This window comes from Lytechinus variegatus, chromosome 8 (assembly GCF_018143015.1).
Source record: "Lytechinus variegatus isolate NC3 chromosome 8, Lvar_3.0, whole genome shotgun sequence".
Lineage (NCBI taxonomy): Eukaryota > Metazoa > Echinodermata > Echinoidea > Temnopleuroida > Toxopneustidae > Lytechinus > Lytechinus variegatus.
In genome coordinates, this window is record NC_054747.1 from 29,074,961 (window position 1) to 29,101,857 (window position 26,897).

The following is a 26,897-nucleotide window of genomic DNA, read 5'->3' on the forward strand; positions in this document are numbered from 1 at the left end:
GGACGGCTTGATGCCTGCTTTACTTTTGCCTTTGGTGATATTGCAATCTTTTAAATTAATACATAACAAAATTTAACATTCAACACAGGTAGGGTCGGTCGAGCTTGAACAACCGATTACAGGTATAGTAGTTACATGTACTTTGTTTTGTTTATAATAATGGATACTAAATTTAAGAAAAAAAAGTTTAAGTGTCAGTGACCTTACATCATTATGATATTTTTGTGTACGTAATCGCTGAATGATCTATGTAGCTACACTTGTCAGGGTACTGTATATAGCTAATTATTGTAATGTTGTAGGAAAAAACAGTTTGTCTAATTTATTTTCAATATACGAAGGAGCCTTTAAATATTTTTGCTGTCAATATTCTTGCAAGTACATGCTCAGTGGTATCTATTTTAAATCATTTTAGTATATAACTGTCTCTGTATCCATTCTTCTCAAACGCATTGTACTATCCTTGCTTCGCACCACATGTTTGCTTAATTTCGTTAATTGCAATCCAACAAGAAATGCACTTTAATACCTGTACTGAATTTAATCGATCTGTTACCCGTAATTTTACACTGCATGTATTCCGATTTTTTACTATTCTTTTTAATTTATGTTTGGTTCTTTGACTAAGGTTTATCGATAGATTTTCATAGAGTTATTTAGACAGGTTTCATTTCTTTATTCACTTTTGTGATTACAACAATTCTGGTTCTATTTTCTGTTAACGTAAAGGTGGCCAGATGCTCGCAGGTCATGACTTCATTGACCTCCCGCATGATTTGCTATCATTGTCATCATCATCACCACCACCATCATCATCATCATCATCATCACCACCACCACCATCATCATTATCATCATCACCACCACCACCATCATCACCATTACCACCGTCATCATACTGTTACGGCGCAGAAAATTTACATACAAACCAGTTATCATATCTTCGATCTTAAAATCTTGGTATTATCATTTATTCTTCACGAGTAATGACATAGACATTTTTTTCTATTTTCAATACAAACAATGCATCGTGTAATAAATATTACTCAACTGAAGATTTTACTTCTAAATTTAGAGACACAGAACACAAATTCAGTTTGTTTCACGTTAATGCCCGAAGTTTGAACAAAAACTTTGAATCATTGGAATCATTACTCTTTACTCTAAATAATTTTAAATTCTCCATTATTGGTGTTACGGAAACATGGCTTCATAATAATTCACCTAACATATTCAACTTGCAAAACTATAATCTTATAAGGCGAGATCGTGAAGATCAAAGAGGAGGTGGTGTAGCATTTTACATCAATGAACATTTGCAGTTAAAAATAAGAAAAGAAATATCATTAAAACAAAGTGAAACTTTATTCTTAGAAATCATGAAGCCGAAAGGCAAAAATATAATTATTGGGTTAGTTTACAGACCCCCTCAAGGCAATGCAAATTTATTTTGCGAAGAGCTTGAAACATGCCTTCATACCATAACAAAAGAAGATAAACAAATATATTTAATGGGTGATTTTAACATTGACCTGTTATCCCAAAATAATGAAAACGATTTATTCCTACACACTATGCATTCATTTGGTTATCCCCACATAGATCAACCGACTAGAATTGATAGCCATTCATCAACACTTATCGACAACATATTTTCAAACATATTAAACAGAGATACTTCCGGCGGATTAATAATATCTGATATAGCTGATCATTTACCGGTTTTTCTATTATGTGATAATGATTGAATCGTTTAAAAGTGATCTTGCGATTGAGGAATGGTTAGATGTTTTTAATGAGTCAAATTCAGATATTGCTTACACAAATTTTAACCAAAAATTGCAGAAATATTACGATAACAATTTTCCTCTATCACCTATCAAAAAAAGAAAAGCAAAAATGCCATGGATTACTAAAGCAATTCTACGATCCATACATACCCGAAATAAACCATACAAGACATTTTTAAAGAACCCTTCTATTCAAAACAAACATAAATATAAAACTTATAGAAATAGACTAACCAATATAATTCGGGCTTCTCGCAAATTGTTTTATTCCGCGAAACTTAACAAAGTTAAATCAAACATGAAAGCCACATGGGAGATCATCAATAATTTGATTGGCAAGAAACCCAAAGTATTACCAAAAGACAATTTCACAGTTCATGCTGCTGCAATAAATTCAGATGATGTAGCTGATACCTTTAATTCCTTTTTCGTTAACATAGGACCCTCTTTGGAAAACAACTCTGCCAGACCAAACCAAAGTTTTGCAAAATTTCTTCCCACACCTATCAATTCTTCCCTATTCTTTAACCCCACAAATGTTCAGGAAATAATTGAAATCACCAAAAATCTCAAATCCAGCAAATCACAGGGATATGATAGAATTAGTACTTTCCTTCTTAAGCAGATCATACATTATATTGTCTCTCCATTGTGTCATATTTTTAATCTGTCGATCAGCACCGGTAAATATCCAGATTCCCTAAAAATTGCAAAGGTAAATCTTGTTTTAAAAAAAGACAATCCACACGAAATAACAAATTATAGGCCTATTTCTATTCTCCCCAGCATATCCAAAATATTAGAGAAGATTATTTACAAAAGACTTTATAAGTTCCTAGATACTTTTCATTTTCTAAATTCAAACCAATATGGATTCAGGAAAGGGCATTCAACTGATCAGGCTTTAATACAAATATACGATAAAATTACAAATGCAATGACAAATAAAGAACACATAATAGGAGTATTCATGGACCTAAGCAAAGCATTCGACACTCTTGACAACCAGATTTTACTTAAAAAACTTGAAAATTATGGAATTCGGGGAATCACACTTTCATGGTTTGAGAGTTACTTGTCTGATAGAAAACAATTTGTCACTCACAATAATATTTCTTCTAACTTTCAGTCAATAAAATGCGGAGTTCCACAAGGATCGATCGTTGGCCCCTTACTTTTCCTTATATATATTAATGATTTGACTACTGTATCGCCTTTATTATCATTTGTATTATTTGCCGATGACACAAACATTTTTTGTTCAAACACTAGCTTAGAAACTTTAGTAGATACATTTAATCGTGAATTACCTAAACTATCTTTATGGTTTAAATGTAATAGGCTCTCACTTAATATAGACAAAACAAACTTTATGTATTTTAAGCATACAAGTTCACATATTACTGAGTTTCCATACGACATAAACATAGATAATATTCCTCTCAAAAGGAAAAAAAGAAACAAAGTTTTTAGGTGTCACAATAGATGAAAATTTAAATTGGAATGAACATATACGTTGTATAACTACTAACATCTCCAGAAACGTAGGTGTACTTTACAAAATGAAAAACATAATTCCTCATACTACACTTGTTTTACTTTACAATTCATTAATATTGCCATATATATCGTACTGCAATATAGTTTGGGCAACGTGTGCAAAAACTAAAATTAATACAATATACTTATTACAGAAAAAAGCAATTCGAATTTGTACTAATTCGCAATATTTATCACACACAAATCCATTATTCCATAAACTAAAGACTCTATTTTTGACATAAATTAATGTCAAAGCTTACTGCTTATGTTCAAATACGTAAATAACATGCTCCCACCTTCATTTCACAATTTTTATACTATGAACACATCTATCCATTCATAGCCTACGCGGAACTCTTCTAATTTCCATTTAATCAACCCCAAATTGCTTATTGCGCAGAGATCCATAAGACACCATGGTCCTGATTTATGGAACTCTCTACCAGAATCTATAAAAAGATCCACGTCTCTTTACTCATTTAAGGCAAACGTTAAATCTATGTTGATATCAGAATATTTGAAGTAAAATTTCTGTGTCGATGTGTCATCATTAAAGCATCATCACCATCATCATCCTCTCCATCGCCTTCATCTTTACCATTTCACCATCATCTTCATCCCTATCATCTCCATCTTCATTGCTCAAATTATATTACTGTTGTTTTTCATGAAATGTACTGTATATCGATTCTGCTGTATTAATGTATTATATGAATCAATGAGTTTTAACCTGGGGTTGTCATTTTTTCAAGCAATCTGCTTATGATGACAATCCTTCTCCTGCAAATTGTAAATGTTAACAAATTTGGTATGAGATCAGTTTTGTTTGTAATGATAATTTTAGTACACTTAGTTATGATTCATGCCAAAAAAGTTTTCAATATACTATGTTTGTTATGTTATGGAAAATGTGTTATATACGAATGAAGTAATTGCAGAAGTAAACAATAAAATCAAATCAAATCAAATCAAAATTACGCGGCTTTAAATGCGCGCAATCCTTTTAATTAAGCAAAAGATATGACAAAAGTTATGACAAGGGGGTAGCAGTCATAAATTTTGTCACATCTTTTAGTACCAAATATCCCGATAACCTGCCGACTGAATGATATTATTTAGATTAGATTGTGGTAGCAGTTTCACTCATCATCCATGACAATTTTCAAAATTATTTTTTTCATGCTGCAGTTAGTTTAGGCCCTACATTTTAATTCCTCCTCCTTTTTTCTGTTTTTCCTTCTTTTTCTACTTCTCTAAAATCCTTCACAGCTCCCTGTCTCTCTTTGCAGTTTAGCGCATCAATATTCGCATAGTTGCGCGAAGCCAGCAACTGAATTGGGGATACGCCCTACCTGTAACGGGGTCTTCCTATTGGCTAGAAGGGCTCCCGCTGGGAGCTAACGATGATTTTGATTGGATTACTTCCGAAAAGATGGGCGGGAACTTTGGGAGATATGACAGGGAAAAAACAATGTTCAGAATACCGACTTGTGACAATCATAGCGGTGTCACATCTCGGAGAGATATGACAAAATTTATAACAAAAGTTATGACAGTGTTCCATAATACCACCACAGGACCCAGCCCTTCAAGGGATTTTCGTTACGCTCTTGAGATGCGCACTCCGCAGTTTATCATTATTTAATTGTATTAAGTGCATAAACACCTCTTAGATTTTCAAGCTTCCGCAGCCAATGCCTCGACCCAGGTGTCCTGTTTTGAATAATGATAATGCTGACGATAAAGCTTTCGCTTTAACCACTAACAAATATCTTATCGTTTCCAATTCAATGGAGTTTAGATAACACCACACTGAGTCATGGGAATGTTCGAGACAAAGTCGCAACTGCGGAAAATGACAAGGTCAATGATGCCTCTGAAATTCTTCGGGATTGTTCTCCTCATCATCGGTAACTTTGCTTCACCCTCCATTTGCAGTAAGTCAACTTCCTCATTTATTTGTGATAGTTCTGTATTAAAATAGAATCCTAACAGTAAAACCAAGAGCGTCGTTCTTCCTAAATGGGTACTCAAGACTTTTCGCTGGAAAACGCGAACGCATATTTACGACAGTAGTTGATTTTGGAAGATAAGTTTGGGCCCGTCGTAAACGATTGTATCCACTCGTCAATGGAAGCAGTCCCCCTGGAATTTGTAATCTAATCCCACATTTCGGGGGGAAGTAATACATAATGCCCACCATGCACACGGGCATAATGTCCTTCACACTGTTTGCGAGATGGCTTGCCGTTTGTACAGGAGCAGCCAGCAACAACAAAAATTGCCATCGATCCACCAATAGTCCGCGTTAGTTGCACTATTTATTCGAAGGACTGAATTGCGTTATAGCTGAGCCTTAACTCAGTAAGTTTTTCCTAACTTAACATGTACTACATAACTAGATTTGTTAAAAAACACTCTCTTATCCATGTAAAAATACACCCTGTACAGCCTATGGTTTGTAATGAAATCTCCAGCATAGCGGAGCGGCCGTATAGTTCCGGGGCATGCTCGATGAGCAATTGTACGTACAAGAAAGCTCTTACAATTTGCGAATGGCATGCATGGTGTCGCATATGAAATAATTTTGGACACAAAACGCAGATCTAGAGCCCGTAACACAAAGCCTAGCAATAATTGTAAAACAGTTTTCTACGATTGATTCCATTAAATATAAAGTCCAATTAATGGTATAAATCGAATGAACTATTGATCGTTAACGTTGTGTTACTGGACCCTAATGCCGCCGCGTCCCCGAGGTTTATGAAAAGTGGCAAAGCCAGTAACCAAATAATATATTAGAAATGTTCAGCATTTTCTGAAATTGAATTCAATTTCAATTTAATATTATTGAAAGGGGATTCGCCTATATACTCAAGTCAATATTATATCATATCTCTTTGTTCATTTCCGTGTGATACATAAGTATGTCTGAAGGGTAAGGCTTTTGGCACCTTGCCTTCCTCAGTGTTTATTCGCTAAATACAACAAATGAAGCATATATATGAAACAGAGCATAAGGAACGCAAAGGAGAATAAAGAAAAACTAAAGCAAAGCACAAAACAAAAGTAAATCATTCATATGCTAATCAGAATAAAGAGTGGAATCAAATGATAATAATACACTATAAAACATACACATTTCTCACAACTCAAAGCAAACCATGGAATGTTGATTTAAATGTATTGCGTGTGTTCTTCACTGAGCTGGTAAAGAGGGCGCATTAAGAAAATTGGTGTAAAATGACTTGAGCAGAACGCTGAAATAGTGGAAGGTAGGAAATGCATAGGATATAAAGAGGCATCATATATATACATGTAAATTGCATGATATGTCTATTTATATGTGCCCTCAAGACTACGCAGTGTTATCTACATTCAACGCTTAGTATGAAGGAGTGCATTTTTAGCGGGGTTTACTAGTTTTCACTTTGTGTGTGTGTGTATATGCAACGATTGCATCCCTGAATTATGAGCTCAGGGGCCCGTTGCAGAAAAAGTTGCAATCAATCGCAACTTTAAAAATCATGCGCAGTTTGATTTTCAACCAATCAATAGCTCGCATTTGGGAATTGCGATCTATTTTTTGACTTGCGTTTAAACGGGAAGATACGGGAATCGTCATCTTTATCGCCATCTACGCTGGCACTTACTAATTTGTAAAATTTATGTATTTGAATGTTTGAATACGGTTGAAATAATCTCTCTAATTTTGCAATGTTTATTCTTGATGTCTTTGCAATGCAGCTTGTATTACATTTTTTGCATATGTTCGGTTATTTTGAATGTTTTTATCTGTAAATATTTTTTGTTATTACATTCTTGTTTATAGAGGCCCCAAATTGGGAGATCAACTGATGTTGAATGGGCTACCTCTTATTGAATAAACAATAAACAAAAAACGCAACTGTTTCTGCAACGGACCCTAGGTAACCTAACCTCAAGAGTCCTACATGTAACTAAAGGATATATTTTTTCCTACTTTTTATCGAAAGTATAGCAGAAGTATGCATGATTCGTACATGCAATGTCGTCAGGCTTATCCTACACTGTTAAAAAAACGTGATTTTACAGAAAATAAACAGAAGATTTTGCAGAAAGCAATAACAGAATCATTCTGTAAATTCATAAAACAAGAATTTTTCTGTAATTTAACAGAACAGGTCTGTTTAAAAAGGGGAAAAGGATGTTTTATTCAAGGAAATTTGTAAGATTCCATACTCCAAATACCAATTTCTTGTAAGATTACGCAAATCGGTAAGATTACAGGTGTTCTCGAGACTCTGCTGCAGGAACTTCTTTTATTTTTTTCTAACAGTGTATAATGTGATTGCAAAAATAGAAATAAAAAAACAATCATATTTATAACACTCTTTACCTTTAATTGTAAATATTGATACTTCTCTGTGCATTTATGGATCAATGATTTTATCTTATTATTTATCAAAACAACAACATCACATGATTTCAGGCAGATACATTATCGTTCTTACCAAAGCTACTAAAAGGCTCTTGTTTTAGGCTACATGTACCCCTACGACTATTCTCTTTCTTTATCTATTACTCACTCTCTGCCTCTCTGTCTCCCTCCCTATACTTCTCTCTTCCTCTGTATAGTGTGCCCCTTAAAAACAAGGAATTATCGATAATCTATCTTAAAGGGGAATCCAGCCTTGGCCATAGAATGTTGTGTTGGGAAGGAGAAAAATGAATTAAACAGAATGGTGAAAGTTTGAAAGAAATCGGACAAGCAGTAAGAAAGTTATAGCTGCTTTAAAATTGAGATCTTATACCATGTAGAAATATCAAATTGGCAACTGGGTAAGTAAATTATGACAAGGGGCAAGGACAACTTTCCCATAGGCCATGTACTTTATTATCAGGGATTTGTGGTTCTCTCCTAAGTACCCATTCCCCTGGGGCAGTAATCTAAATATACCCAGGTAGTATATTGTTTAATGTCCTCATGAAAGAAAAATAGAATTTGAAATAAAACCTTTGGGGAAAATGACATTTTAGCCATAATATGTATTGAAGTACATGGAAGAGTAGTCCTTGCCTTACATCACTACGACATCACATAAGCGGCCAATATGAAGTATCCATAGGTATAGTGATTACCAATATTTACAACTTTAAAAAAATCATAACTTTCTTGTTATTTGTCCAATATTGTTCAAACTTTCACCTATCAACTTGTCTGATTTTTCTTTTTCTTATAAAAACAAGTTTTTATTTGGGTTGGATTCCCCTTTAACTTTATCGGGAATACAATATGGTCTACCATTGTACGCTAAGATTCTCTTCTTTCATCCGGCATAAGGTTGTTTACAATTAGTATAAACACAATCACTACTTCCTTTAATATTCATTCATATGCTGTTACCAGAATCATATTAATTTTTGATATGATTGTTGCGTCTCTGGGATACCAGGCTAAATTCTTGTTATTTTTCGATACGATTAACTGACAGAGATATACGTTCTGGCTTTATCCACTTGTAAAGTATCATATTTTTGTAATTGCAGAAGATATGTTATTTGTCGCCGAGGGAATAAACTCTGAGATTCTTATGGCAGAGGCAATCGACTATAGCTTCGAAAATTCGTCCTTTGTCAAAATTCCGTTGAATGGCCTTGCACTCCCTGTTGGTGTTGAATATGATCCGAGAAGTGAAATGATCTACTGGACTGACGCTATGTTGCACACCGTTAATAGAGCCGAGCTAGATGGATCAAACCAGGAAGTCATCGTGCAGTTACAGGCCTCATCTGATGGCACTGAGTGTAAGTAAAATCACATATACGAGATACATGTACATATAAATAAAAATATGGCGTCATTTATTTGTTACGGTTGATTGATATGTTACAAATTAATTGAATAAATAGAACAATGGTAGACGCGGCTTAAAGTTCCCCTTAGCTATTCTCCTTTTGTAAACTTCGGTGAAGATGAAAAATAGCTCCTACGGGAATCGACGGGGCCCAAGCCTAAAATATCGTGCCTTAAGGGTCAAGTCCACCTCAGAAAAATGTTGATTTGAATCAATAGAGAAAAATCAGACAAGCACAATGCTGAAGATTTCATCAAAATCGGATGTAAAAATAGAAAGTTATGACATTTCAAAGTTTCGCTTATTTTTAACAAAATAGTTATTTGAACTAGCCAGTTACATCCAAATGAGAGAGTCGATGATGTCACTCACTCACTGTTTCTTTTGTTTTTTATTGTTTGAATTATACAATATTTAAATTTTTACGAATTTGATGATTAGGACCTCCTTGCCTGAAGCACAAAATGTGAGAATAATGGAATTCCATGTGTTCAGGGAGGAATGAAAATTCATTTCACATGACAATGACGACAAAATAAAAATATTTCATATTTCAAACAATAAAAAACAAAAGAAATAGTGAGTGAGTGACATCATCGACTCTCTCATTTGGACGTAACTGGCTCGTTCATATAACTGTTTTGTTAAAAATAAGCGAAACTGTAAAATGTCATAACTTTCTTATTTTATATCCGATTTTGATGAAATTTTTAGTGTTATGATTGTTGAATTTTTCTCTTTTTATTCAAATCAAGTTTTTGTTGGGGTGGATTTGTCCTTTAGACACTAGACCACACACAGCAAAAACTGTGGTGTTAACCGGTGTACATAGAGGTCCAAGCCAGTTATTTTACATCGGTCTTAAATTGATGGTGTTAGTTTTACCCTTTGTTGTTTTATTTACACTCTTTGGTGTAACGTTTAATCTCTAGGGTGGAATTTTAACATCTCATGATGTAGTCCTCTATTAACACCAACTGGTGTCAGTTTTAACACCGCAGTTTTTACAGTGCAGGGCCGGGTAAGTGGCTACGGTGAGCCCGGTCTAGTTGAATGTCAAGATCCCACCAATTACCTATCATTTGTCGTGTGAAGGATAGCTACCATTGTTCTATATGTATTCTTTTTAAAAAAAAAATCTACACAGCCACACACAGATATACACCATGTGTGCTTTTCTCTTGTCGCCCTTGATGAGTGAACAGTTGTGACCGACATTGGCTCCAACAAAATTAAGAAAATGAAATAACAGTGACATTATCTAAATTAGATTTGAACGCAAAAATTACCACATATCATAAGTCAGATAATGATTACCAACGATCTCTCTATACAGTAGCGGACCGTGACCCTGACGAGACAAAGCATGGGGGGGGGGGGCACTGCATTGTCTGTGAACAATGCTGTGCCCCCAATGCTTTGTCTAGCGCGGGTCGCGCGTTTCCGTTTTACACCCTGGCGAAGGCATTTTCCGGAAAAGTAGCCAAAAAGCGACTAGTGAAGAGTCTACGCTGGTTGCATGCAGCGTGCGACACAGGCGAGTCCACCACCGCATGCAATTTGCACAGTTACTGGTCAGAGCACAGAGTTCCTCGGCACTTCATGTACAGAGAGAGCGGCAGTCAGGAGTGAAATCCAAACATGCTTTTGCAGTCACGTTGTTTATGATAGTTTTTTTTTTCTAAAAATAAATTATTAACTAAATGAATAGAATGACAGACAAAATCAAAATAAACAGATACTTACAATGGAAAGACAAATTGAAGTTTGATGGATTGATACACTAGAAGCTGCCGAAAGATAGATATAGAAGACTGATAAATAGAAAGAGACAAGAGATAGATAGATAGAAATAGAGAGAGAGACAGAGGTGGATAGATATGTAGAAAGAGAGAGAAAGAGGGAGAGATGGATGGATAGATAGATAAATAGAGAGAGGGGAGAGACAGAGAGGTCGATATATAGAGGGAGAGGGGGAGAGAGAGAAAGAGAGAGAGAAGGATAGATAGATAGAGAGAGAGAGATGTTGTAGATAGAAATATGGACGGACAAAGAGAAAGAGAGAAAAAAACAGACAGAAAATGCTAGAGAAGGAGAGAGATAGAGAATTTGAAATACAGATAGATAGATATATAGATAGAGAGAAATAGAGAAAGACAGACAGATGGATAGATAGAGATAGATAGATGAGAGATAGATGTTAGATAGATAAAGAGGGAGAGAGACAAAGAATATTAACAAATTAACAGATAGATAAGTTAAAAAATAGATAGATAAATAGATAGAGAGAATAAGAGAAAGACAGACATATGGATAGATAGATAGAGAGAGAGATATATTAAATAGATAATTAAAGAATGAGAGAGACATAGAAGATACTCTAGTTAAAAAATAGAATAGATAGAGAGAAATAGAGAAAGACAGACAGATGGATAGATAGATGGATAGAGAGATAGATAGAGAATTTGAGAGATAGATGTCAGATAGATCAGAAATGAGAGAGAAGAGCGACAAATTAACAGATAGATACTGTAGTTACACTTACATAGGTAGGTAGATAGAGAGAAATAGAGAAAGACAGACAGATGGATGGATAGATAGAGAGAGATAGAGAATTTGAGACAGATAGATGTTAGATAAAGAATGAGAGAGACAGAAAAGATTATTAGATAGATAGATACTGCAGTTACATAGATAGAGATAGAATTTGAGAGAGAGATATACAGACAGATAGAGAGAAAGACAGACATCAGCAAATCGGCAAGGCAAATGATGAAGGCAAACATTCGTATTGAACCTGGAAAGTATAAGCTCAGCTGCATTTGCAAGTACGGTATGTTCTGCGGATAACTTCGGTGCGGACTTTGGATCGCGCGCCCAGCTGATAATGTAAACAAACGTAGACGTAGACTCTTCACTAATCGCTTTTTGGCTACTTTTCCGGAAAATGCCTTCGCCAGGGTGTAAAACGGAAACGCGCCTCCGGCGCACGGTCCGCCACTGTCTCTATATATCCTACATATTTACATTTTTGCATTGCACTGGCTTTGGTTGCTCGCAAGACCGCTGAAAATTGATACAGTGACATGTACTCATTCTATATATAAGATGCATAGCAGTTTCTTTTAAAATTTGAATAAGCATATATTTTCTAGGAATTTGATGTCTTGCGCAGTAATCATGTACCGAGGTGAATTTTAAATCATTCTTTAAGTATGTTGGTGCATGCCACCCATTGAATTATACATCATCACTATACACGTCCAAACTGGAAATTTGTCTGAATAGCATTGTAATTAACATGTCTTTTGACTGAACATCAAATTTCTCTTCTAACACTATACATGCAGCCCGTTTGTTAAACTTTTACGCTTTTATGGTTAGTCTTTGAAATCTCTCCGACCGACCGAAGGAACGCTAATCAAAATGTGTTAGAACGATGACATTGTATAGGAGTTTGCAGAGGTCTTGATGGTATTTTATTTTCTTGCTCGCTTTATTACACTTTCAGTTTTCAAACAGTTTTGATAAATTTTCCACATGTTCTGCCCATAGCAACCCCTTTTCAATAATAACACTTTTCAACTCTCTTTAGTGTGACAGAATTTTTTTTTTCTCCATTTAGAATAGATCGTGGTCCATACGCATCACATTTGTGTTATCGGCATTAGAAACTAAACAGTTTTTAGTTCGCAGTTAAAATACAATTTCCATACGTTTGGTTAGCTTTTGTTCTACTTGTCTTGTCTATAAGATACATAGTATCTATCATGTCTATGCCACTGTGAATACATTTCGGTAAACTATTTATATAGATAGAACAAGGAAATGGCCCAAGGATGGAGCCTCACTTTTGACGACCTTGAAGGTTACTTTGAAACAAACTTTAAATAAGAGTACGCATGCGCAAAGTTGTGGTCGTTCGCGTTGCCATTAATGAATCAGCACCTTTAAATTGCCGGTACACTTAGTGGCCATAGGCTTAGATCGATATCTAAATCCTATTCTTTAACCCTTATCAAATTGCCATTAATAAAAGGAAAAAGGCTAGGCCATGACTAGCCTAGTCTAGCGCATTAACATTATCTCAAATATGGTAGGCTAGGCTATGGCTACCCTACGCTAGCTTATTAACTTTATCTTAAATCTGGACCTGTTAATTCCGAACTTAACGTTTTTTTTTCCGTTAGACCAATGAGTTTCGTAGTCTTGGTTTGATAGGTCTAGTACGTGTAGAACTAAATCTATTAACACTATCGCCGATTTGGAGCACGGGAAATTAAAAACTTAATAATTGGTACAGAAAATTCGGATCGATTTTGTTGATCAAGACGGGGATCAAGATCGAGTTTACTCTGCGATTGCAATAGTATACAGAGCCGTGCGTTAATAGAAAGTATAGGTGCAGACTTGACTGGATCTATAAGATAAGATTATATAGAACTAGGACTAGTTCTTCATACTGACTAGATATATTAAACAGGGGCCGCGGAACCGGGGGGGGGGGGGCTTCAGCCCCCCTTTTTTTCCAAAACCGTGTACAAAAACGTAAAAATGACCATATAATTGGGATTTTTAGCATGATCAGCCCCCCCCCCCCCCACTTTGAAAACCGTTCCGCGGCCCCTGTTAAAGGCTACTAAGCTAATTGGTCTAACCTAATTAAATGTAAAGTTCGGAATCAAACAGTACGAAGTAAACCATGGCATTAGTCGACAATAGGCATTAGACATGCAGGTCCGTCCAGATTTGAAATAAAGTTAATGCGCTAAACTAAGCTAGCCCTAGCCTAGCTAGCATTTTGTCTTGTCATTAATGACAGTTTGATAAGTGTTTAAGAATTGGATCTAGATATAGAGCTAAGTCTATATAAGGCCCATGTAACTAATGTAAGGGTACCGGTAATTTGAAGGTGCTAACTCATTCGTGGCAACGTTTACGCTAACGACGATCACTGACAATTTTGAAAAGATTTTTGTAAAGTACGCGCATGCGTACTCTTGTTCCGAAGACGCAAGTCATAAACATTCATGTTAGCTTCAAGAACTGCGGTGGAAAAATAATTTCGTCTCTCCCAGTGGCGTATATAGATGTTTGAATTGACACTTCTTCCCTCCCCCTCCACTCCTCGGCGACGACCCCCCTCCACACACACACAATAGATAGGGGTATGAAGGTATGATAGAGGGTCCGTTTGCACCCTTAGCCAGTGGCGTAGCTAGGATTTTTTTCCCGGGGGGGCACTGGGGGTCCTTGCTATTTCAGGGGGGGGGGGGCACCGGCCATTTTCTGGTGTGTGTGTGTATGGGTCCACAAGGGCGGATCCGACTATCGCCAATAGGGGACGGGGCACGAAATTATCTTCACCTATATCAGTCACTTCTTAGTTTTATTCTTATAAAACAACATAAACATAAAATAATCTCATAAGCCTTATAAAAAATGCGAGCGCGAAGCTCGAGCGATTTTTTTTATACTTTAATGTATTTTTTCCTGAAAATTCAATTTTCTGGGCTATGTTATGTGTGATCCTGAACAAGATTCGTATGTGCCCCCAAGCGCGAACAGAAATTTTAATAAACTGTTCTAGCATTATCGAAAAGGGACCTATTAAGGACTGCTTACAGTTACCCACGAAGACGGTATATATTCCAATAATGCGAGCGCGAAGCGCGAGCAAGTTTTTTGAAATTCCGACCTAAAAAATGGTCATTCTAAGCACTTTTTGTATTAATTAATGGGATAGGTATGTAACTAAACAATTGATGCGAGCGCGAAGCGCGAGAGGAAGAAAATTGAGATTTTAGACCTAAAAGTGGGACACTCTATTCATAAGTAAGTCATAAATAGGATATAGTCAATTGGGTATCATTAATAATGCGATCGTGACGCGTGAGCAGACAATTATTGATATTCTGATGTAAAACTGGATTAAGTACAATTTAAATAAAGAACATGCAGGCCCTATCGCGCATGTTTTCAGATTTACAATCTCGGCATTCTGAATACATTTGTTTAATGGAACATTATGGAATACACGTAGACAATATGAACTTGGCAAATCAAACAATGTGACCACGCAGCGTGAGCTTAAAATGCTGATAAATATGTAGACCATACAACGGACATTTTACAGAGCACTTAAATTTACAAATGAAAAAATATAATGAAAGCTCGATGTCCAAGCTAAAATATATTTTGCATATTGACTTCAAAACTTAGTGCTTAGAATGACCATTTTATTAAAGGTCGGAATGTCAAAAAATTTGCTCGCGCTTCGCGCTCGCATTATTGAAATATATACCTTCTTCGTCAGTAACTGTAAGCAGTCCTTAACAGGTCCCTTTTCAATAATGCTAGCACAGTTGAAAAACATTTCTGTTCGCGCTTGGGGTACATACGAATCTTGTTCATTTTCACACATAACATTGCCCAGAAAATTAAATTTCAGGAAAAAATACGTTAAAGAAAAAAAAAAAATCGCTCGCGCTTCGCGCTCGCACTTTTTATAAGGCTTATGGGATTATTTTATATTTATGTTTTTTTATAAGAATAAAACTAACAAGTGACTGATATAGGTGAAGATATAATTTCGGGCCCCGTCCCCTATTGGCGAAAGTCGGATCCGCCCTTGTGGACACATACACACACACCGGAAAAATGGCCGGTGCCCCCCCCCCCCCCCCTGAAAAAGCAAGGACCCCCAGTGCAACCCTGGGAAAAAAATCCTAGCTACGCCACTGTTAGCACTGCCCTGGGCAGATGACGGCCATGTACTATCAGAAAAAAAACGGAGATCTTTTTTTACCTCATCTCAATTCCATTGCTCATCCATTTGTCAATTTGGGGAGATGGGATTCAGAAACCAATTGATGTGCGGGGCTTAAAAAGCCTCGCTGTAATTGAACTCATCTCTTGATTATTGAAATGTGCTTGGTAAAGATTTTTTTAAAGCTAGCATGTGTAAAAGTATTGTTCATTTTGACTGAATAGAATTAGCGCAGTGCCCTTTCTAAACTTGACCGGTTTATTTTGTTGGAACCTACATGTTAAATCTACACAAGGAAGCTAACAGCTTTTAATTTTTTTATAGATCCCTACGGAATAGCTCTGAATCCTGACGACAACAAATTGTACTGGACAGATCAGCATCGTGATGTTATAGAGATTTCAAACCTTGATGGCACTGATAGAACGGATCTTCTTACAACACACACCGGAAAAATGGCCGGTGCCCCCCCCCCCCTGAAAAAGCAAGGACCCCCAGTGCAACCCTGGGAAAAAAATCCTAGCTACGCCACTGTTAGCACTGCCCTGGGCAGATGACGGCCATGTACTATCAGAAAAAAAAACGGAGATCTTTTTTTACCTCATCACAATTCCATTGCTCATCCATTTGTCAATTTGGGGAGATGGGATTCAGAAACCAATTGATGTGCGGGGCTTATATAGCCTCGCTGTAATTGAACTTATCTCTTGATTATTGAAATGTGCTTGGTAAAGATTTTTTTAAAGCTAGCATGTGTAAAAGTATTGTTCATTTTGACTGAATAGAATTAGCGCAGTGCCCTTTCTAAACTTGACCGGTTTATTTTGTTGGAACCCACATGTTAAATCTACACAAGGAAGTTAACAGCTTGTAATTTTTTTCATAGATCCCTACGGAATAGCTCTGAATCCTGACGACAACAAATTGTACTGGACAGATCAGCATCGTGATGTTATAGAGATTTCAAACCTTGATGGCACTGATAGAACGGATCTTCTTACAACAGGTTATAATGGCCATCCTAATGCAATCGAGTATTCGTCTATTCGCAGGTATTTCAAAGTCCTTTACTCTCAATTATTGATGTATCAACTAACGAATTCACCATTCTTATGAAGAACTTTGGGAGGCGCAGACCATTTTACAGGGTATAACATCATGTAATTGCTCGTATATGAGAACATGTTGAAACCTGTTTAAGTCAGTAGCAAAGGGTCAACAATATCCCGTCGATATCAAGGGTCAAGTCCAGCAAAAATGTTGATTTGAATAAAACAGAGATAAATCAAAAAGGCAAAACGCTGAAAAATTCATCAAAATTTGATTTAAATAACAAAGTTATAACATTTTAAAGTTTCACTTACATGTAACAGAACAGTTATATGCACAACTCAGTGGCAAACAAATAAGAGAGTCGGTGATGTCTTTTAGTCACCATTTATTTTGTTTGCTATTTTTTTATTTACAGTTTTGACAATAATGAACATCTTGAATGAACCAGACAATGGTGATTCCACATGGTCAGGGGGAGCAAAAATTTAAAATATATCATATTATGAAATACAAAACGAATTTTGAGTGGTAGGTGACATCAGTCACCTAATATGCAAACCTATCAGTATGAGCATAGACCTCTTTTTCTGAAATCAAACGAAATTATAAAAAAAAACTTTTTTAAAATACACCTATAATTTTGATAAAATTTTTAGTGTTTCGCTTTATTATTTATTTTTCCTGTTCTAGTTGATCCATGTGCAATTTAACTTTTTATTTTGGTGGACTTGTCCTTTAATGGACTTGAAGCAAAGGATTTAGTTTATTTAGGGCATTTTCACACGAGAATCTTGAATCATCATTGTGATGATGATTGAAATTCGTCTTTAGACTCATTGTACCATTCACGCGTTCACTCTGAAACTGTGATTTGAATTCAAATTCCTGAGCGGAGGCGGGATTGTGTCCTTGCTGACTTGTCAATCAAATCCCCCCAAAAAAGAAGCTATCACGAGAGCATCACAATTGTATTAGTGCTTGAAAGGCCACGTAAGCTCCGACCCTCAAAAGATGTTTCGGAGGTAAACCCTTAAAAGTAAAATTCGTACCGTAATTTGAGTGAGCCCTAACTTGAATTCACCTCAGAAGTAGAATTTTAATTCGTGATTGTGATCAGCGTTCACGATTCACACGTGCATTATTTAAATTACGATTTTGGTTCCGTGTGAAAGGGCAGTTAGTGTACCGCGTTGTTGTTTTGAAAACGCTATTGGTTTTAGCTCGTGCCCAATCCCACCGCAATCGGGGCATTTGGACGTCTTACAGAGCAAGAAGAACCTAGTTGTCATCTATGGTCTCTGGCTGTGTATTGAGCTCCTTGCACATTTGCAATATATTTTTTTTAGAACAATGATTTTCAGCATTCCGAAAAACGCATAACGTAATGGTAGCAACATAATTCTTCAGTTAAATCCCAGTGAGTGACTTATGAGGGTCAGAATAAGTTCGATGGGTGAATCTTGGCCAAAGGTTGAAATGGTAAAAACAAAGTTTAAGTGTAAGTAATTTGATTGTCATTTACAAGGGAATCAAACATCGTGGGTTCTTTCTAGTCTTGAGGACGCAATGATGATGTTTTTTATATAATGACATATACTTCTTGATCATTGACGTCTTGACACTGTTGTAATAGTATCTTAAGCGAAGCACAATAACAAAGATGGATTCCCCTTGGAAATCTATCTTTTTTTATTAAAAATCACGTAATTGGTCGTGATTTCATTTAACTCTACACCTTCCTACACCTAATGCGTAGGAAGGTTTAAAAATAAAAAACAGGGGGGAAAGATGATAAATAAAGGATTCTTACCAGACCGATGTCGCGTAGACCCCTCGATGCACATGTAATACCGATGTAAACAACGCAAATACAATGGCGTCGACCCTTGAACCGCTTATGTATTACGTAATTCCGATACGCAATGCCTCTTTGAAGAACAATTTATAGTTCAAAATGTTATGTCACAAATATTAAAATTTCTTACGTAATTATAAATAATTGATATAATACTATTAATTATTTATAATCACGTAATATATTTTATTATTTGTAAAATAATAATTTTTATCTATAAATTAATCTTCAGAACAGCATCGCAAACCGGCAGTACGTAATAAATAAGCGGTTCGCGCGTTTCCGTTTTACACCCTGGCGAAGGCATTTTCCGGAAAAGTAGCCAAAAAGCGACTAGTGAAGAGTGTACGTCTACGTTTGTTTACATTATCAGCTGGGCGCGCGATCCAAAGTCCGCACCGAAGTTATGATACCGTACTTGTGAAGCTGAGCTTATACTTTCCAGGTTCAATACGAATGTTTGCCTTAATCATTTGCCTTGCCGATTTGCTGATGTCTGTCTTTCTCTCTATCTGTCTATTTATCTATCTCTCAAATTCTATCTCTATCTATCTATCTATCTATCTATGTAACTGCAGTATCTATCTACCTAATAATCTTCTCTGTCTCTCTCATTCTTTATCTAACATCTATCTATCTCAAATTCTCTATCTCTCTCTGATCTATCTATCCAACTGTCTGTCTTTCTCTTATTCTCTCTATCTATTTATCTATCTATTTTTTTAACTTATCTGTTAATTTGTTAATATTCTTTGTCTCTCTCCCTCTTTATTTATCTAACATTTATCTATCCGGCTCTCATCTATCTATCTCATCCATCTGTCTGTCTTTCTCTATTTTCTCTATCTATATATCTATCTATCTATCTGTTAATTTGTCTATCTTCTCTGTCTCTCTCATTCTTTATCTTTCTATCTATCTAACATCTATCTATCTGTCTCTCAAATTCTCTATCTCTCTCCTTCTCTAGCATCTGTCTGTCTTTTTTCTCTCTTTCTCTTTGTCCGTCCATATTTCTATCTACCACATCTCTCTCTCTCTCCCTCTATCTATCTATCCTTCTCTCTCTCTCTCTCTCTCTCCCCCCCCCTCCCTCTATATATCGACCTCTCTGTCTCTCCCTCTCTCTCTATTTATCTATCTATCCATCCATCTCTCCCTCTTTCTCTCTCTTTCTATCTATCTATCCACCTCTCTCTCTCTCTCTCTCTCTATTTCTATCTATCTATCTATCTGTCTATCTTGTCTCTATCTATTTATCAGTCTTCTATATCTATCTTTCGGCAGCTTCTAAGTGTATCAATCCATCAAACTTCAATTTGTCTTTCCATTATAAGTATCTGTTTATTTTGATTTTGTCTGTCATTCTATTCATTTAGTTAATAATTTATTTTTAGAAAAAAAACTATCATAAACAACGCGACTGTAAAAGCATGTTCGGATTTCGCTCCTGACTGCCGCTCACTCTGTGCATGAAGTGCCGAGGAACTCTGTGCTCTGATCGGTAACTGTGCAAATTGCATGCGGTGGTGGACTCGCCTGTGTCGCACGCTGCATGCAACCAGCATAGACTCTTCACTAGTCGCTTTTTGGCTACTTTTCCGGAAAATGCCTTCGCCAGGGTGTAAAACGGAAACGCGCAAGCGATTTAAGGGTCGACGTCATTGTATTTGCGTTGTTTACATCGGTATTACACGTGGATCGAGGGGTCTACGCGACATCGGTCTGGTAAGAATCCTTCATTTTTCACCCCCCGTTTTTTAAAACGACCAATTACGTGATTTTTAATAAAAAAGATGGATTTCCAAGGGGAATCCATCTTTGTTATGGTGCTTCGCTTAAGACACTATATTACAACAGTGTCAAGTCGTCAATGATAAAGAAGTATATGTCATTATATAAAAAAAACCCTCATCATTGCGTCCTCAAGACTAGGGTTTTTCCACTCTTCGTAGAAGTACACACCGTCATTAAGCCGGACCCTGTTTGGTGACATGGTGAATGTAATGTCTTGCATGTGAGATACAATAGGAGGGCAATTTGAACGATTTCTTTCTTTCAAAAAATTAATGCAGAAAATAAAAAAAAATCTAACTTCGATTTCAATCTTTTAAAATACTAAAAATGGTACAAACAGAACTGAGTGCATGCATTATTTCATTTTATTTTCCAATACAGGAAGATATTTTGGACTGACAAAGGACAGGAAAAGAAGATTGAAATGGCTAATCCTGACGGGACAGAACGTATAACCCTAATTCTTGGTAATGTAACTAATGACGTAAAGGACCCTACTGCTCTTTGCATCGATGCAATCGGTGAGTTTTTTATTACACCCCTATATCTTACAAGTCAGGCAGATTGCAATTTCTTATTGAAAAAAATGTTTTTGTTGTTCGAGGCAATATCACCGCAACATCTTACACCAGGAGCGAGGAACGATAGACGACAGGGGGCACAGAGAAAAAAAAATAAAAAAAAGAAACTCTTGCTTTGTACAGAATTAAAAAAGGAAATATCACAAGTACAAGCAAACAAAACATTATTAGTCGCACCCTTAGTGTTCAATTACTAAGGCCAGTTCTGCACAAAATGCAGCTTTAAATACTATGGGAAATCAATAAATTGTCAATTTATTCACCCAAAAATGCAATATTCATATTTTCATATCATTTATCTTGATCATCCTGCGAGAAAAAAAACCCGAGAAAGTATGGTATACAGTATGTTCAGACTCCAAGTATATGTACATATTTTATACAATATAAAGCACTATATACAATAAATAACTCGCCACGGTACGTTTATTCAATCATCCAGAATAACATATGTGCCCTGGGAGCTGCACCCCATGGTAAGCACCCTTTAAACGCCTACAACCTCAGAGGCTACAGTAACCATGGTAACACAGAGTAGACTAGGTATCTTTTATGTAGTTTATCATAATATTAGTCATTACTTCTAAATAATAAACATTGGTCTAAAAAGAACCTGGTCTGATGCTTAAAGGTCAAGTCCATCCCCCAAAAAAATGTAAATTTGAATCACAATAGAAAAATTAAACAAGCAAGACACTGAAAATTTCATCAAAATCGGAAGTAAAAAAAGTTATGGCATTTTTAAGTTTGGCTTATTTTTCGCCAATTGCAGTTATATGCACAACTCAGATATGCAAATGAAATAGCCGATTATGTACATTACTCAATATACAGTGCGTCCCAGAAAAAACGAAACCGAGATTTAGCGATCATTTATCATTACTTGATCATAAATAAATAGACAAATGACTTACCAATTTAAAGCTTAGAATCTCCTCTTGTTATCTGATGCTACTTACATTATTTCTCATTCATGCATGAGTGAGCAAATACAATTTGAAGAAAGGATATCAAAAACTCATTTGGCGGGGGTATCTGGGTTTCAAAAAGAAAACCACATTTTTGAAAAGTTCAATATCTCCTCTTTAATTTGATACCTAAATTACAGAAAATGGTCAAGAAATAACAAAGTTCTGGTCATTTGAAATGAGGCTTGAATTTCAATAATTTCATAAAATGAAGAGGTTCTCCAGGCTGGCTTTCAAACTCACTCATCACTCCGTTTTGTTGACGATCAGCCATATCTTTTGTTCACTATGCGAAAGATTCTGTGGGAAACCGGTGAAAACATGTTTATCTTATGAAATTATCAGAACACAATTTCATAAGATAAACACGTTTATCTCATGAAATTATGGAAATACAAGCCTTATTTCAAATGACCAGAACTTTTTTATTTCTTGACCATTTTCTGTAATTGAGGTACCAAATTAAAGAGCAGATATTGAACTTTTCAGAAATGTGGTTTTCTTTTTGAAACCCAGATACCCCTCCCTAAATGAGTTTTTGGTATCCTTTCTTCAAATTGTTTTTGCTCACTCATGCATGAATAAGAAATAAGCTAAGTAATATCAGATGAAAAAGGAGATTCTAAGCTTTAAATTGGTAGGTCATTTGTCTATTTTATTTATGATTAAGTAATGATAAATAATCGCTAAATCTCGGTTTCGTTTATTCTGGGACACACTGTATATGTGTATATATATATGTATATTGAATTGTACAATATTTGATTTTTTCACAGTTTTGACAATAATGGTCAACTTAAAAAAATCACTAAATGCCCAAACAAGGCTAATTCTTTGCTTCACATGAAATGATGAAAAAAAGAATATTTAATATTTTCATACAATAAAATACAAAGGAAATTGTGAGCGGGTGACGTCATCTTTCTCCTTATTTGCATAACGACGAGGATGTGCACATAACTGTTTTGTGAAATTAAGTGAAATTTTAAAACGTTCCTGTTTTTATGGAATTTGAAGTGTTATGTTTGTTGGATTTTTCTCCTTTTATTAAAATCAACTTTTTGTTTGGGTGGACTTGTCCTTTAAAGGAGAATGAAACCATTGGAACAATATAGCTTGTGTGAAAGCAGAAAAATCAAAGAAACAGATGAACAAAAGTTTGAGAAAAATCGGACAAATAATGAGAAAGTTATGAGCATTTGAATATTGCAATCACTAATGCTATGGAGATCCTCCCATTGGCAATGCGACAAGGATGTGTGATGTCACTGATGAACAACTTTCCCTTTAGTGGACTATAAAATACACTAAAAATGTCTCGTTTTGCTTTTTCTTATGATGATACAAACTCTTTATCCATGATGTATTCTTAAAAAATATGTATTACATGCCCTCATGTAGAAAGAACACATGATCTCGGGACAGATGTGATAAAAGAGGCAATTCAAGTGAAATATATACTAAAGTAATGGGGAGAGTTGTTCACAAGTGACATCACACATCTTTGTCGCATTGCCAATTTGCTATCTCCATAGCAATAGTGATCGCAATATTCAAATGCTCATAACTTTCTCATTATTTGTCCGATTTTTCTCAAACTTTCTTTATTCTTATTCTTTGATTTTTCTGTTTCTACACAAGCCTATTTGTTCCAAAGGTTTCATTCCCCTTTAAAGACGAGTTTAATACGCATGGTGTCAAATGTTGTATACACATATTAAAATAGTAAGCTAATATACTTTCACTTTTCATCATTTTGTAAATATTACAAGTCATGCAATAAATTCAATTAGTATACCACCACTTACAATCAAATAAGCTGCATGATATATGAGGCAGTTTGTTTTGCAATAAATATACATATTTCAAGATTCATAATCTTGGGACAAAAAGAAAACAAATATAACAGTGCAACTTCTAGAAAGAGAACAAGCCACCATGACCTTTTGTTGTTGTTGTTGCCCGCGGGAAAATGTTGCTACCCAGCATTTGCAAGGCTTTGCTTTATACATGTATATCTCCGCATTGAAATATATTCCGCCTTAATTTACCACGATTTGAAATATATTGTGCTTAACATAGAGTTCATTGGCATGAATATTTACAGAGATATGAATGTGTGTTATTCTTGAAATTATTTTCTACAAACTCAATAGCTGAATATGATAGAAAAGGGGCAGGAAAATTTCCCTGCTTAAATGACAACGGTAAAGTCGTATTGTTAAAGAACCAATCAAACTGCAAAGTTATACACATTAGTTTGGTTACTACTCTGTTTTATTAATCACTCATCAAACGTTGATGGGTAAAACATAAACATATAATTATACAGTACATAGTCCATAGAGCACGTAGCTGCGAAACATGATACACTCTGTCATTATTCATACAGACAACTTTAGAGCCCAAATACAAGTGTTATTTTGTTGATGCACTCGACCCACTTAAAAAGTTTGTTGAACTCGCCTAATATTTTTTTCCGAGGTGACACAATATTGAAAATATTGGACGACTAGAAGGGAAATCCCCGAAGATTGTAAACTGCACTGTGATTTTAGAGCCCAAATACAAGACTTTTATGTTAATGTTATACGCTACTTTCAGGCTTCTTCCTTTGGAGTTTGGAATGTGCATAATATTTCGTGACTATCTAGACATTGGAAAATTTGGATAGATCAAGACCTACACTGAAAGCATATCCCAAGATCAAGTACTGACAATGCAGTAGGACACCGTACCGTACAGCAGAGTCAGAGTCTCAGGGCGGGAGGGTATATAATTCAAAAATTATTTGCTAAAATTCTCTGTATGAATAATTATCATAATACTGGATGTCCCATTTTTCGGTCAATACAAGGAATATAGGACTCGCTTTGCAAAATATTTCCTTGTATTAACCTCCCAATATTATATAATTATTATACTGGAAGCTAACTGTTCTAGTAAGATATCATGGAGACGGGTGATTCCCCTTGACATAACTCAGAACTACCTTAACCTAAATAGGACTGGGGCTCGGTGGCCATTGTCCCCCCTCGACACTTCGCGCGATGTTCCCTTAACGCCAAAAGATACTGCCACATATTCATCATCATCATCAACAACAACAACAACAACAAAAATAGCAACAACAACCATCGTTATAGCATAATTATACACACTTGCAAGCCATGGGCGTCGATCGGTATACATGGGGGGGGGGGGGGGGTGTTAGTCATCTTTTAAAGTTTTGGAGAGAGCCAGTAGCGTAATCAGTCCAAACATTTAAGGACAATACATGGCGTAAACTAAAGGGCGGAATTAATTTTAAAATGCATACACCCAAATATGAATACCAATCGGTACCCATGGGTTCCAGTGTATATTCTATAACGATGGTGTAATTTTAATTCTATCAAGATAAAGAAATACGTTGTTGTTGTTGTTGTTAAATATGATGGCGCTCTTTAATATCTCCAGATTATACACGCCAGTCGCTTTCATAAGTAGGACGTCGTCGGCGCTTGAACATTTCGGTGACGTAAATGGCGCTCTTTTATATTGGTGAACGAATACAAATTCAGAGATTAGACGTCGATTTTGATGTTTGCTGTGCGAAAACAAAATCACAGAGCGGAAGCGTGTTACTATCTGCTTTTCGCGTTTTTAAAACAGAAACAAGAACTGAATTCCGTTTTTGTCTCACCTGCGAAGCAAAGTGAGACTATAGGCGCCGCTTTTCCGACGGCGGCGGCGTCAACATCAAATCTTAACCTGAGGTTAAGTTTTTGAAATGACATCATAACTTAGAAAGTATATGGACCTAGTTATTAAAACTTGGCCATAAGGTTAATCAAGTATTACTGAACATCCTATTAGAGTTTCATGTCACATGACCAAGGTCAAAGGTCATTTAGGGTCAATGAACTTAGACCATGTTGGAGGATTCAACATCGAAATCTTAACCTGAGGTTAAGTTTTTGAAATGTCATCATAACTTAGAAAATATATGGACCGAGTTCATGAAACTTGGACATAAAGTTAATCAAGTATCAGTGAACGTCCTGCATGAGTTTCACGTCACATGACCAAGGTCAAAGGTCATTTAGGGTCAATGAACTTTGGCCGAATTGGGGATATCTGTTGAATTCCCATCATAACTTTGAAAGTTTATGGATCTGATTCATGAAACTTGGACATAATAGTAATCAAGCATCACTGAAAATTTTGTGCAAGTTTCAGGTCTCATGATTAAGGTCAAAGGTCATTTAGGGTCAATGAACTTTGGCCGAATCGGGGGTATCTGTTGAATTACCATGATAACTTTGAAAGTTTATTGGTCTAGTTAAATAAACTTGGACATTAGAGTAATCAAGTATCACTGAACGTCCTGTGCGCGTTTCAGGTCACATGACCAAGGTCAAAGGTCAATGAACGTTGGCCGAATTGGGTGTATCTGTTGAATTACCATCATATCTTTGAAAGTTTATGGATCTGATTCATGAAACTTGTACATAAGAGTAATCAAGTATCACTGAACATCCTGTTCAAATTTCAGGTCACATGATTAAGGTCAAAGGTCATGTAAGGTCAATGAACTTTGGCCATGTTGGGGTTTATTGTTGAATAACCATCATATATCTGTAAGTTTATTGGTCTAGTTCATAAAAAGTGGACATAAGAGTAACCATGTATCACTGAACATCTTGTGCGAGTTAGAGTAGTA

The 26,897-nt window shown here is 35.8% G+C and overlaps 1 protein-coding gene across 1 annotated transcript in view; it reads left to right on the plus strand.

Moving 5' to 3' along the window:
• The first annotated feature begins 4,904 nt into the window (after positions 1–4,904).
• Positions 4,905–26,897, plus strand: part of LOC121419630 (nidogen-2-like) — a 55,006-nt gene continuing 33,013 nt past the window's right edge. The window contains exons 1-5 of the mRNA XM_041614087.1: positions 4,905–5,269; positions 8,862–9,119; positions 16,263–16,400; positions 16,825–16,990; positions 21,025–21,164. Of these exons, the coding sequence (XP_041470021.1) occupies positions 5,152–5,269; positions 8,862–9,119; positions 16,263–16,400; positions 16,825–16,990; positions 21,025–21,164 (820 nt within the window). The 5' untranslated portion in view covers positions 4,905–5,151. The remainder of the gene's footprint in view (positions 5,270–8,861; positions 9,120–16,262; positions 16,401–16,824; positions 16,991–21,024; positions 21,165–26,897) is intronic.